General features: G+C 44.5%; 1 protein-coding gene across 1 annotated transcript in view; it reads right to left on the bottom strand.

Annotated features, from left to right (window-relative positions):
• The window catches only part of kif1aa (kinesin family member 1Aa), a 114028-nt gene that overhangs the window by 15139 nt on the left and 85075 nt on the right, over positions 1-13814 (bottom strand). The window contains exons 39-42 of the mRNA XM_060919789.1: positions 4525-4670; positions 1010-1213; positions 774-845; positions 519-643 (exon numbers count right to left, since the gene is read on the bottom strand). Of these exons, the coding sequence (XP_060775772.1) occupies positions 519-643; positions 774-845; positions 1010-1213; positions 4525-4670 (547 nt within the window). The remainder of the gene's footprint in view (positions 1-518; positions 644-773; positions 846-1009; positions 1214-4524; positions 4671-13814) is intronic.

The raw sequence follows: 13814 nt of genomic DNA, 5'->3' as shown, positions 1-13814 counted from the left end.
AGAAGCATTAATTTATCATCAGTGACTAAGCTGGGCATGCTATTTGAGGCAGATATCTTTATTTTGCTAATCGTTCTTTAAGTAAATTTAAGCACCTTTGCCTTTCTACTTTTAGTAATTGCTCATTTATGTAAATAATAATAAAGAATTTGAATACTTTTACCCCCTCTGATTATAGTACTAGTTTGCCATAAGCAACACAATAAAATCAGTGATGTTTGTCTCAGATTTTGGACCCTGTTGTACACCAGGTACTTATATATAATACTAATGCATAATTCTCAACAGCACATTTAGATTATCATCTCTCCAGTTTGAAAAGATACAGTATGATACAATACAGTGGTGGGTTTCCCAAAAGCCTCTTAAAACTAAGAGCGTCTTAACTAGGAGACAGTGTTCATTGTGCTGCTCACTCTACCATTTAATGATGATCTTTGCGTTGTGATGCTTTTGGGAAACTCACCCCAGATTGGTGTTCACAGATGTTTAAACAAGCGAACTATGGTTAACCTGACCTGAGCTCAGTGTTGCTGCTGTAGCGTCCCTCCACCAGCGAGGGACAGGTGGAGGAGGGTGTGAGTGTGTTGATGTCAGAGATAGAGGTGGAATCTCTTATCAGTGTTACAGACATCTCGCTTAGCTGAAACATAGAGAGAAACCATAAACACTCATCCATAATCATGCAAGGCATCCGTTTAAGTTGAGGATGTTAACAAAGCAGGTAAAATCAAAACTTAACATAAGTGTATCATTTCCTGTTAGAATCTCACCTTGCTCTCACTGGCACTCACACACACATGGCTGTAGTCTCTGTTGAATGTGTGGGTAAGCAAACGCAAACACTGAAAAGAGTGAGGAAAAAATACAGCTCATTAGTGGAGTTCTGAAATCATAGCACAAGAGGTCCATGTCAATAAAATCATCATTAATAACAGTGTAATAGGGTTTTTTTATAAATGTTTCATCACCATAGTCTAGACAGAAGAGTATAATTAAGCTTCTTCACCTTGGCGGCAAGTTTGCGCTGCCTCTCATTGGTTATTTCATGCCCAGGGTCAGCATCAGGGTCATAACCCTGCCCCGGGTGTTTGGAGGGGGAGGAGGACTCGGTCAGATCTTCACACACACAGGACAGCGGCACCTCCTGGCCCAACAGCAGGGTGGACTCCAGCTTCTCCTTCAGGAGGAGGTAGTGCCTGGTTTTCTCCACCTGTAGCACAACAACCGTACAGAGAATGAAATCTAAAACACAGTATGTACTGTATATTAGAGATTGTTTTGATCCGAAAGAAACACAGTTGAAGTTCAAATAAAAGTGTTAGTGTTTGTAAATCTGGTGCAAAACAAGGTACATTCGTTTATTAATTTGTTCATTCATTCATCTGCAGCGACTGCTTAATTTTGGTCAGGGAACCCTGGAGCTGTGAGATGGCAGCTATACAGTCCCCTCTGAGAGTATTTCAATGGCAAGGCCATTCTGTTGGTTTTGCTATACACTGAAGACATGTAGGTTTGAAATCAAATACGAATATGAGATGATAGAAATTCAGCTTTTATTTCCTAATATTTACATCTAGATGTGTTAAACAATTTAGAACATGGTACCGTTTGTTTGAATCCACCCATTTCTTAATTGATCAAAAATATTGGAAAGTGTGACTGCCGTGTTTCTTGTGGCCCATGTGTGCCCTATTACCATAGATTGCTCTGAATACAGACATAGCTCTGAATGTCTACTCTTGGTTTGAGCCCTGGAATTCACTTGTGACTATTTGTTGTTAAAAACTGAGGACCAGGGAGGTGTTTATGGGGAAAGCATGCCAAATCCATCAGAGCCATTGCACAAGCATTGGGTATAGTCAATAATACAACGCTCTGGAATGATCTGGAAAACAGCAATTGATGACAGAAATATTGTGAGAGGTGTGAAGAAAACCCTCAAAAACAACAGCTCACTAATCTTTATTGATGATGTAACTCATGATGGTAGCAGCAGAATGAATTCAGAAGTCTATAGAAACATTCTGTCTGCCAATTTACAGAGAAATGCATCCAATCTAATTGGGAGGAACTTCATCATGCAGAAAGACAATGACATAAAACACACTGATAACACAACAAAGGACTTCATCGGGGGAAAAGTGGATGGTTTTAGACTGGCCAAGTCAATCACCAAACCTCAACTCAACTGAGCATGCATTTTACCTCCTGAAGAGGAGATTGATGGGATTCCCCCCCAAAAAAAAGAAAGAAAGAAAAGAATCTGTAGTACAAGCCTGGAAAAACATCACAAAAGTTTGATGATTTCAGTTGGTTGCTGGCTTGATGCAATCATTGCAAGTAAAGGATATGCATACTGTGTTATTTAATTTACTTTTAGACTATCGGTTCCAATACATTTGCTCAACTAAAAAAATTGGATGGTCTGCCAACAAAGTTGCCAAGTTCTAAGTAGCTTAACACATCTAGATGTAAATATCAGGAAAATAAAACTGACATTTTGATCTATCATCTCTTATTCATCTTTTGATCTGAGAATCAAATGTCTTAGTGTGTAGGAAAAACAAAAGCCTTGCTGTTCCAATACTTTTGGAGGGGCTATGCCTCCTATGCCACCATGCCACCTAGATTAGTTCAGTTTCATACAAATAAACACTATAAACACCAACACTGCCCATAACCTTAACCTTAACATTTCATATGCATTGACTCATACATGATTGCAGGCGAAACCATGTTGGTGCACACACACACACCATCAGAAGGATCCACATGATAGTGTATTTATGTGTCTATTTAAAAAAATAATGCATGTATTTATTAGCTAGACCAGGGGTTTTCAAAGTGTGGGAGAGTCAGCCCCCCCTCGGAGAGCAAATAAACAACAGCACCCCCCCTTACAATTTTTGTTGTTGCTATACTTAATGTTCCATTTGTATTTTTAAAAAATGGTTGTTGTACACATTTTTCTTTTTTTCTGTTTCACATTTTAAACATCTGTGCTTTTTAAAACATCTTGTTTTACACATCTTAAACATCTCATAGCATCGTTAGCTAGTACCTCTTGGCAGACACCACACTGTGGCAATGGAGCATCTTCAGATCCAGTCCATGAAAATCCAATCTTTAAATAATCGTGGTCATACTTCCTTCTTTTTCCAGTCCCCCAGGATTCCGCGGGCCTTTTTTGTGATTGTTGCGGGCTAAAATGTCTGATGTTGCGGGGGGGTTTCCAAAAAAATTGCGATGAAAGTTGCAGTGTTTTTTAGGTTTTTGTTGCGATTACATTGTGGGAGGAAGTGAAAGTTGTGAGAAATTGTTGCGATTTTTTCTTTTTGTGATTAAAATTGAGTGATATGTTAAATATTAAGTTATTACTGAAAAACTATTGATTAAAAAAACAAAGACACTGAGAAACGGTCCTATAAACAACTTTACCAATATAAAAGATTACCAGGACTACAAAAATGCAGAAAAATAGGCTTTACTTATCCAAATGCACCTGTTGGTTCAAAAGTTAAAGTGCAGAGAACCTCACAGCACAACATGAAGTTACCTTAAAATATAATATAAATGCCTCAGCTTTCATGTAAGAAAAAAAAACTATTAATACTAGTACTATGTGCAGGCAGTCTCTCCTGAAGACTAAATTAAACAATAATTATAAACTAATAAAATAAATGGCTCAGGCTTCATAGAAGAAAAAAAACAACAATTTGAACAGAATCTCACAGTATGATGCTGTAGCTGCCTAAACAATGGAAAATAAAATACCATTTTGGCAAAAATGTTTAATTTCCTGTATTAAGTAAAAAAAATAAAGTGCACACAGTCCTTCACTGTAAACATAACACACTTTCAGTAACAGAATTTTAGCCTACATAAACACTGACTCGCACATCATGCAATGTTGCCAGATACTGCTGACGTTTTCCAGTCCAAAATATGTTCAAAACCCGCCAAAATGCACTTGAAACTGCCCAATCTGGCAACACACACTGTGCACATGCTGCTCCTCTTAAACGTTAACATGGAAGTAAGGCGGAAGGTAGTTTGTCGATGTCACCTCAAGATGACGCCAACGATTGGTCAAATTTGCGGGAAAGTTGTGGTGATTGGATATAATTGCAGTACCGCCCTGAATTCGCGGGGATTGGTTGAATTTGCGTTGAAGTTGCAAATCGCAACATCCTGGAGGCTCTGTTTTTTTGCTTGGCCCAGACTTTGTCTCCTCACTCACTGTAGCTTTAGGTACTAAAATCGATCCATTTTGTCTCTGGTAAAGGCTAGCTGAAGTTCGCTAAATGTCCGCAGTAGTAACTTATTCTGGTTTATTTTTCCACACGTTGCGCCCCCCCTGAAGAACTCTGGCGCCCCCCAGGGGGGGCGCGCCCCACACTTTGAAAAGCCCTGAGCTAGACCATCTTGTTTGATTTTATACCAAGTCAGTAGATATTGATAAGGGAAAGGCAAACACGTGTGCATGGGAGAACTCATGTCATGGTGTGTTGTGTCTTTTACCTCCTGCAGGAGACTGAGCTTCTCCAGCTCCCACTGATGGTCCAGGATGAGGCTGTCACTGCGGGGCCTCCATCCAGCCAAATTCTCCTCCCCTCGTACATATGCCACGGATGTATCTAACACCCGCCTGCGCCTCCGCTGCATCCCTACAAAACAACAAATCTATTTGATGAAGCTCTCCAAAGTGATCTATCTTTCTAGTTAATGTATTCTGTCACAGTCAGTATATTAAGAATCTGTAACGGGGAAAAAAAGAAGTAGCATACAAACAGCTTTGGTTGAATAATATAGGAGGAATGGGTGTAATTTTGTAGCTTTAAGTATTCTGGCATTACCAGTAACTTAAAATGGTTACATTACAGGCCAGAGCTCCACAGCTGGAGATACTCTGGATCTGGTGAGCCTCAGATGGCACTGGGTTTGCAACTAACTGGTAGATTTGGATGATTTTATTTAAAATTATGGCCATTTGTCCATTATTATTCCTAAGTGAGAGTGTTGATCAATTACACACACCTCAATCATTTACAGAGGCATCAATATCTATTATTTAACCATAACATTTAAGATTTTACCCCCTCATTATTGTTATATAGAGGACACCTGAAAACTATGCCTTTCTCTGTTTTTTTTCCAAATACCGTAAATGTAGCAGTCACACCAAATGTTAATAAATTCTACCCATAAGAAATGGCAAGTCACTGAAAGGGAAAGGGTGCAGAATATAAAAGACAGATATAAAAGACTCTGGTAGAGTTTCTGTGGCAGCGGGAGCATGGTCAAGCATCGGTCTGTGAACGGAGGGCAGAGCCAGGGAAGGTAAGTGGCAGAATCACTGCACCTGATGGGAATTAACCTGTGTTTGTGTGTCTTCCCCAGTGACTGCGCCCTATAAGAGGAGAGGGAGAGCAGAGGAAGGGAGCTCCCCCAACCTGGACACTGGTGTGCGTGTGTGTTTGTGTGTGTGTGTGTGTGTATGTGTGTGTGTGTGAGAGCGAAATATAAGATGCTGAAAAGTGCAATAAAAGAGTTTGTGAGAACTCAGTTCTGGCCTGCCGTGCTTCTGTGCTCCACCCACCTTAAACTATTTCAACAGTGGTGCCAAAACCTGGGACGGAGTACAGAAGAGAACAGCCTCATGGAGTCCTCCCCCTTCAAGGACCTGGTCCATGCCCTCGCCATGGCCCAACAGAGCCAGCACCAGGCGCTGGTCACCCTCCGGAAGGAGCAGGAACAACGGTTCAAAGCCCTGGTGCTGGCACAGCAGGAAGATCGCCAGGTGTTCCGGCACCTGCTTGCGTCGGCGGGGTCCACCATCACCACCGTTGTGGACCCTCCCCACCTCACCCTAACAAAGATGGGTCCCCATGATGACCCCGAAGCCTTCCTCGCTCTTTCTGAGCAGGCAGCAGAGGCATGGGGTTAGCCGGTGGAACAGCGCGCGGCGCTCCTCCTCCCCCTGCTAACGGGCGAGGCGTAGCTGGCCGCGCTACAGCTCCCCGCCGACAGCCGGCTGGTCTATGCCGACATCCACAGGACCGTCCTCCAATGTGTGGGGCGCACCCCGGAGCAGCAATGGCAGCGCTTCCGCGCGCTGCGCCTGGAGGAGGTCAGCTGGCCATTCATGTTTGGCCAGCAACTCCAGGACACCTGCCGGCAGTGGCTGAGGGCCAACAACCGCGACGCCAAAGGAATCATCAACCTGGTGGCGCTGGAACAATTCATCGCCCGACTTCTGGAAGGAACAGTGGAGTGGGTCCAGTGCCATCACCTGGCGTTGCTGGATCAGGCCATCAAGCTGGCGGAGGACCATATGGTGGCTGTTCTGATGGCAGGACATCATGTCTCCTCTTCTCCCCTCTCTTCTCTCTCTCTCTCTCTCTCTCTCTCTCTCCCCTTCTGTTCCTCATCCTTGCCCCATTCCCCCACCGCGGAGGCGGGGGCCGGCTCCACCCCAGCCGGCCTGCTGCACCCACGGTGCCCTACCATTTCCCACTTCCGTGTCTGTCTTCCCCCCCTCAGATGAGTGAGCTCCAGAACACCGGTGCAGAGGGAGAGCCTGGGCCGGTATGCTGGTGCTGCAGGGAGCCAGGGCACCTCCAGCATCAGTGCTCAGCGATGGAGGTGGGCGCAGTGGTCCGGATCCCCAATGCGCCAGGGACCACCCTTGATCGGGCCAGAGCGTATCGCATACCGGTGAGTATCCAAGGGAATATGTATCAGGCTTTGGTGGACTCCGGCTGTAATTAGACCTCAATCCACCAAAGCCTAGTGCAAGACGAGGCATTGGGGAGAACACAATTGGTGAAGGTGTTGTGTGTGCATGGGGATGTTCACAACTCCCCTTTAGTGTCGGTCGACATTCTATTTCGAGGGGAGAAATTTAGAGTAAAGGCAGCAGTTAATCCTTGCCTTACCCACTCGATAATTTTGGAGACTGATTGGCCGGGATTTAGGGAACTAATGGCACATTTAGTGAAGAGTGGGGCCTGCCATAATTTAGCCGGGGGAGGTCCTGGTGTGGCATTGGCAGGAGCAGCTGTCACAGAGCCGTCTACATCATCACCGCATCAGGGTGAGGAGCAGCAGGCTCCTCCTCCCTCTCTAGGGGAATCCCTTGCAGATTTCCTGTTAGAGCAGTCGCGAGACGAGACTCTGCGGCATGCGTTTGACCAAGTGAGAGTAATCGATGGTCAAACGCTCCAGCCAAATGCCACCCCATCCTTCCCCTGTTTCTCCATTATTAAGGATAGGTTATACCGAGTGACGCAGGACACTCAGACTAAGGAACCGATAACACAGCTTTTAATCCCAAAGAGCCGCTGGGAATTTATATTCCAGGCAGCTCACTTTAATCCCATGGCTGGACACTCGGGGCAGGATAAGACACTAGCCCGAATAATGGCCCGGTTCTATTGGCCAGGAATTCGCGGCAATGTCCGTAGGTGGTGTATGGCGTGCCGCGAATGCCAGTTAGTAAATCCCGCGGCCATTCCAAAAGTGCCTTTGCACCCTCTGACATTAATCGAGACCCCATTCAAAAGAATTGGGATAGATCTCGTCAGGCCATTAGATCGGTCAACACGAGGATATCGCTTTATTTTAGTTCTGGTGGACTATGCAACGCGATATCTGGAAGCAGTGCCTCTTCACAATATCTCAGCACGTAGTATTGCAGAAGCACTCTTCCGCATCATCTCCCGAGTCGGAATCCCCAAGGAGATTCTGACTGATCAAGGCACTACATTTATGTCACGCACACTGCGCGAACAGTATGGGTTACTGAGAATTAAGCCTATCCACACCAGCGTTTATCACCCACAAATGGATGGCTTAGTCGAACGGTTCAATCGCACCCTCAAGAACATAATTCGGAAATTTGTAAGCGAGGACGCACGCAACTGGGATAAATAGCTCGAGCCCCTGTTATTCGCAGTGGAAGAGGTCCCGCAAGCCTCCATGGGGTTCTCCCCATTCAAATTATTATACGGGCATAAGCCACGTGGCATTCTAGATGTGCTGTGTGAAAATTGGGAGGAGGGACCTTCAACAAGTAAAAATGAAATTCAATACGTTATCGACCTGCGCACCAAACTCCACACACTCATGCACCTAACCCAGGAGAATTTGCGGCAGGCCCAAGAATGTCAAGTCCATCTGTATGACAGGGGCACGCGCCTTAGGGAATTCACACTGGGAGATAAAGTACTCGTGTTGTTGCCCACGTTGAGCTCCAAATTGATCCCCAGGTGGCAAGGACCCTTTGAGGTCACAGGGCGAGTTGGGGACATCGACTATGAGGTGAAGCGAACGGACAGGGGCGGGGCGTTACAGATTTACCACCTCAATCTGTTAAAACTTTGGAACGAGGAGGTCCCCGTAACGTTGGTGTCAGTGGTTCCAGAGAAGGCGGAGCTGGGACCGGAGGTTCAAAAAGGAAAATTGACATCGCCCACCGCTCCAGTCCCCTGTGGAGACCACCTCTCCCCGACCCAACTCACGGAGGTCGCCCAGTTGCAGACAGAATTTTCTGACGTGTTCTCGCCCCTGCCCGGCAGTACCCACCTCATAGAACACCACATTGAGATGCCCCCGGGGGTAGTAGTGTGCAGTCACCCTTACAGACTGCCCGAACACAAAAAAAGGTGGTTCAGAAAGAACTTAAGGCCATGCTCGAAATGGGCATCGTCGAGGAGTCTCACAGTGACTGGAGCAGCCCGGTGGTCTTGGTTTCCAAGGCCGACGGGTCGGTCTGGTTCTGTGTGGACTATAGAAAAGTCAATGCAGAGTCTAAATTTGATGCAGACCCAATGCCTCATATTGACGAGTTGCTCGATCGACTAGGCATGGCTCATTTTTATTTGACACTGGATTTGACAAAGGGATATTGGCAGATCCCCTTGACTCCGCTATCCCGAGAGAAAATGGCCTTTTCCACACCGTTTGGCTTACACCAGTTCGTCATGCTTCTGTTTGGGGTGCCCGCTACGTTCCAGTGGCTTATGGATAGGGTCCTCCGCCCAAACGCCACCTATGTGGCCACATACAACCCTGATTCCAAAAAAGTTGGGACAAAGTACAAATTGTAAATAAAAACAGAATGCAATAATTTACAAATCTCAAAAACTGATATTGTATTCACAATAGAACATAGACAACATATCAAATGTCGAAAGTGAGACATTTTGAAATTTCTTGCCAAATATTGGCTCATTTGAAATTTCATGACAGCAACACATCTCAAAAAAGTTGGGACAGGGGCAATAAGAGGGTGGAAAAGTTAAAGGTACAAAAAAGGAACAGCTGGAGGACCAAATTGCAACTCATTAGGTCAATTGGCAATAGGTCATTAACATGACAGGGTATAAAAAGAGCATCTTGGAGTGGCAGTGGCTCTCAGAAGTAAAGATGGGAAGAGGATCACCAATCCCCCTAATTCTGCGCCAACAAATAGTGGAGCAATATCAGAAAGGAGTTCGACAGTGTAAAATTGCAAAGAGCTTGAACATATCATTATCTACAGTGCATATTTTATCATCAAAAGATTCAGAGAATCTGGAAGAATCTCTGTGCGTAAGGGTCAAGGCCGGAAAACCATACTGATGCCCGTGATCTTCGGGCCCTTAGACGGCAATGCATCACATACAGGCATGCTTCTGTATTGGAAATCACAAAATGGGCTCAGGAATATTTCCAGAGAACATTATCTGTGAACACAATTCACCGTGCCATCCGCCGTTGCCAGCTAAAACTCTATAGTTCAAAGAAGAAGCCGTATCTAAACATGATCCAGAAGCGCAGACATCTTCTCTGGGCCAAGGCTCATTTAAAATGGACTGTGGGAAAGTGGAAAACTGTTCTGTGGTCAGACAAATCAAAATTTGAAGTTCTTTATGGAAATCAGGGACACCGTGTCATTCGGACTAAAGAGGAGGACGACGACCCAAGTTGTTATCAGCGCTCAGTTCAGAAGCCTGCATCTCTGATGGTATGGGGTTGCATTAGTGCGTGTGGCATGGGCAGCTTACACATCTGGAAAGACACCATCAATGCTGAAAGGTATATCCAGGTTCTAGAGCAACATATGCTCCCATCCAGATGACGTCTCTTTCAGGGAAGACCTTGCATTTTCCAACATGACAATGCCAAACCACCTACTGCATCAATTACAGCATCATGGCTACGTAGAAGAAGGGTCCGGGTACTGAACTGGCCAGCCTGCAGTCCAGATCTTTCACCCATAGAAAACATTTGGCGCATCATAAAACGGAAGATACGGCAAAAAAGACCTAAGACAGTTGAGCAACTGGAATCCTACATTAGACAAGAATGGGTTAACATTCCTATCCCTAAACTTGAGCAACTTGTCTCCTCAGTCCCCAGACATTTACAGACTGTTGTAAAGAGAAAAGGGGATGTCTCACAGTGGTAAACATGGCCTTGTCCCAACTTTTTTGAGATGTGTTGTTGTCATGAAATTTAAAATCACCTAATTTTTCTCTTTAAATGATACATTTTCTCAGTTTAAACATTTGATATGTCATCTATGTTCTATTCTGAATAAAATATGGAATTTTGAAACTTCCACATCATTGCATTCCGTTTTTATTTACAATTTGTACTTTGTCCCAACTTTTTTGGAATCGGGGTTGTACTTGGATGATATTATTATTTATAGTAATGACTGGCCGTGGCACTTAGAACACCTAAGGGCCATCCTTAGGTAGCTGAGGCAAGCGGGCCTCACAGCCAACCTGAAGAAGTGTGTGATTGGGTGGGTGGAAGTACGGTATCTGGGCTTCCACTTGGGCAATGGGCAGGTGCGTCCCCAAATCAATAAGACAGCAGCGATTGCGGCCTGCCCGAGGCCCAAGACCAAAAAGGGGGTGAGACAGTTCCTGTGGCTGGCTGGCTACTATTGTAGGTTTATACCTAATTATTCGGACATCACCAGCCCGCTGACTGATCTCACTAAAAAGGGGGCACCAGAGCTGGTCCAGTGGACGGAGCAATGCCAGCGGGCTTTCTCAGAGGTAAAGGTTGCACTGTGTGGGGGGCTACTGTTTCACTCCCCTGACTTTTCTCTCCCCTTTGTTTTGCAGACGGATGCGTCGGACAGGGGGCTGGGGGCTGTTCTGTCCCAGGAGGGGGAGGACTGTCCAGTACTGTACATCAGCCGGAAGCTGTCGGTGCGCGAGGACAGGTACAGCACAATAGAAAAGGAATGCCTAGCCATCAAGTGGCTGGTCCTTGCCCCCCGCTACTACCTGCAAGGGTGCCCTTTCACCCTCTGTTCGGACCACACACCCCTGCAGTGGTTTCACTGCATGAAGGATGCCAATGCGTGGATCACCCGTTGGTATCTGGCACTCCAGCCATTTAAGTTCGAGGTGGTCCACAGACCGGGGGCACAGATGAGGATTTCCTCTCCCATCGGGGGGGGTCTAACTGGTCAATTTTAATGATTTTATTTAAAATTATGGCCATTTGTCCATTATTATTCCTAAGTGAGAGTGTTGATCAATTACACACACCTCAATCATTTACAGAGGCATCAATATCTGTTATTTAACCATAACATTTAAGATTTTACCCCCTCATTATTGTTATATAGAGGACACCTGAAAAGCATGCCTTTCTCTGTTTTTTTTCCAAATAAATGTAGCAGTCAGACCAAATGTTAATAAAATCTACCCATAAGAAATGGCAAGTCACTGAAAGGGAAAGGGTGCAGAATATAAAAGACAGATATAAAAGACTCTGGTAGAGTTTCTGTGGCAGTGGGAGCATGGTCAAGCATCGGTCTGTGAATGGTGGGCGGAGCCAAGGAAGGTAAGTGGCAGAATCACTGCACCTGATGGGAATTAACCTGTGCTTGTGTGTCTTCCCCAGTGACCGCACCCTATAAGAGGAGAGGGAGAGCAGAGGAAGGGAGCTCCCCCAACCTGGACACTGGTGTGCGTGCGTGCGTGTGTGTGTGTGAGAGAGAGTGAAATATAAGATGCTGAAAAGTGCAATAAAAGAGTTTGTGAGAACTCAGTTCTGGCCTGGTGCTTCTGTGCTCCACCCACCTTAAACTATTTCAACAGGTTCCTTTTGCTTTGCACATTCTTCATCAACTTTATCTATGTGACTTACATTACAAGCACTGGCGGCTCGTTAATAGGGGCGATTTGGGCGACGCACTCCCAAACAGGGAGGGAGATTTTTTTTTTATCTACTCCTACTACCACGGCAACAGTAATGTCATTGTCCAATCAGGCTAAGGTCACGCCTGGTGTAGCCACGCCCTTTTGGGGCGATTTCTGTCAGGTTCAGATTTGCCCCAAAATCTCCCATTGACACTATTGGTACGTACGTTTTTTTTTGAAAATCATGCTCCCAATGCATTTTCTATTGGGTTTTATGTGCTCGCACAAGCAGCGTGCTTACGTCATACGCCTGTTGTGCCGCGCAAGTGTTGCCAGATTGGTGGGTTTTAAGTGCATTTTAGCGGGCTTTGAACATAACTTTGGGCTGGAAAACGCAACTTGCGCGGGAAATGTGTGAACATTCTATGAAGAAGATGGCGAGTGTTGAGTGCAACAATACGATAGCGGCTCTGAAAGAAGTTCCCTTTAGTCGTCGTACCAATGAGGAGAAAATGGCAATCAAACAGCTAGGACCTCCTAGACCGAATTTAAACATCAAGCAAGTGTCTACGAAGGGGGAGAAGACCTACTCAAGAGGTTTTAACAAGAACTGGTACCACTGGAAAACTTGGCTAGCTGGCTGTGATGTAGTCAGTGCTCTTTTTTGCTCCCCTTGCGTTCTCTTCCACCCTGGAAGTAGCACAGCAGACGGTACAGTGATATCTGATATTTGAATTTACTAGGCAAAAGTTGTTTTTGTGTGTGTGTGTGTGTGTGTGTGTGTGTGTGTGTGTGTGTGTGTGTTACCAATGGCAGTTTAACATTGCCATGTTTTTGTTTTACCAATGGCAGTTTAACATTGCCATGCTTGGAATATTTCAGTAGCCTCAAGTTCTCTCTGACTTGGTGTAAATTAAGCATATTTTCAGTTTTTATATATTGTACAGTATATGTGTTCATTGGAGCCAGCAGCACCTTACCTTTTTTCCAACTTGTTAAGCCAAGTTCACTGACTACAAAACCTTGTGTAACCTTGTGTGTGTATAGCTAAATAACTAAAGCCTTTTGTGTTCATTGACATGCTTGTAATACTTTAAATTTCCTTTTAAGGCATGGCTTTCTGGAGGAATTCTTGGGAAAAAAACTGCAGAATTTATTTAGAATTATTTGTTGTTAAAATGGTGCAATTCCATATAAAAAAACACATAATTAAGCTGCACATGTTTGTTTGATGGTTATGCTTTTCTTCATCTTTTTCAAAACTTAAATAAACACTTGTTTTGGATTTATATCCTGCCACTTTAATTGCATTCTTTAGAATGAAGAAATTAGAATATGTTTGTAATTAAGAATTTGTGTCTACTTATTATAGAATACTGGAAAAATATGAGAAAATGAGTAATGTAATATTAATTGATTGTGATGCCAAATGTTTTGCTTTGAAGGCTTCACAATGAATCTTCCTTAGTTTTAGCCTGGCAAGCCAGACTAAATGTGAATATTTGCCACTCGTAGGCAAAAATATTTTTGGCCGCTATGCGGGTGGGTCTAGTTTACTAGGCTACCTTAGTTTGCCACCTTTAACTTGTTTAGTGTTGCCACCTAGTGGAGAGAAGAGATTGTCTATATTGATATCTGAATTTACCAGGCAAAAACAAG

This window comes from Neoarius graeffei, chromosome 4, assembly GCF_027579695.1.
Source record: "Neoarius graeffei isolate fNeoGra1 chromosome 4, fNeoGra1.pri, whole genome shotgun sequence".
Taxonomy (NCBI): Eukaryota; Metazoa; Chordata; class Actinopteri; order Siluriformes; family Ariidae; genus Neoarius; species Neoarius graeffei.
Note: the sequence above shows the minus strand (reverse complement) of the source record. Positions and strands in the feature narration are given on the sequence as shown.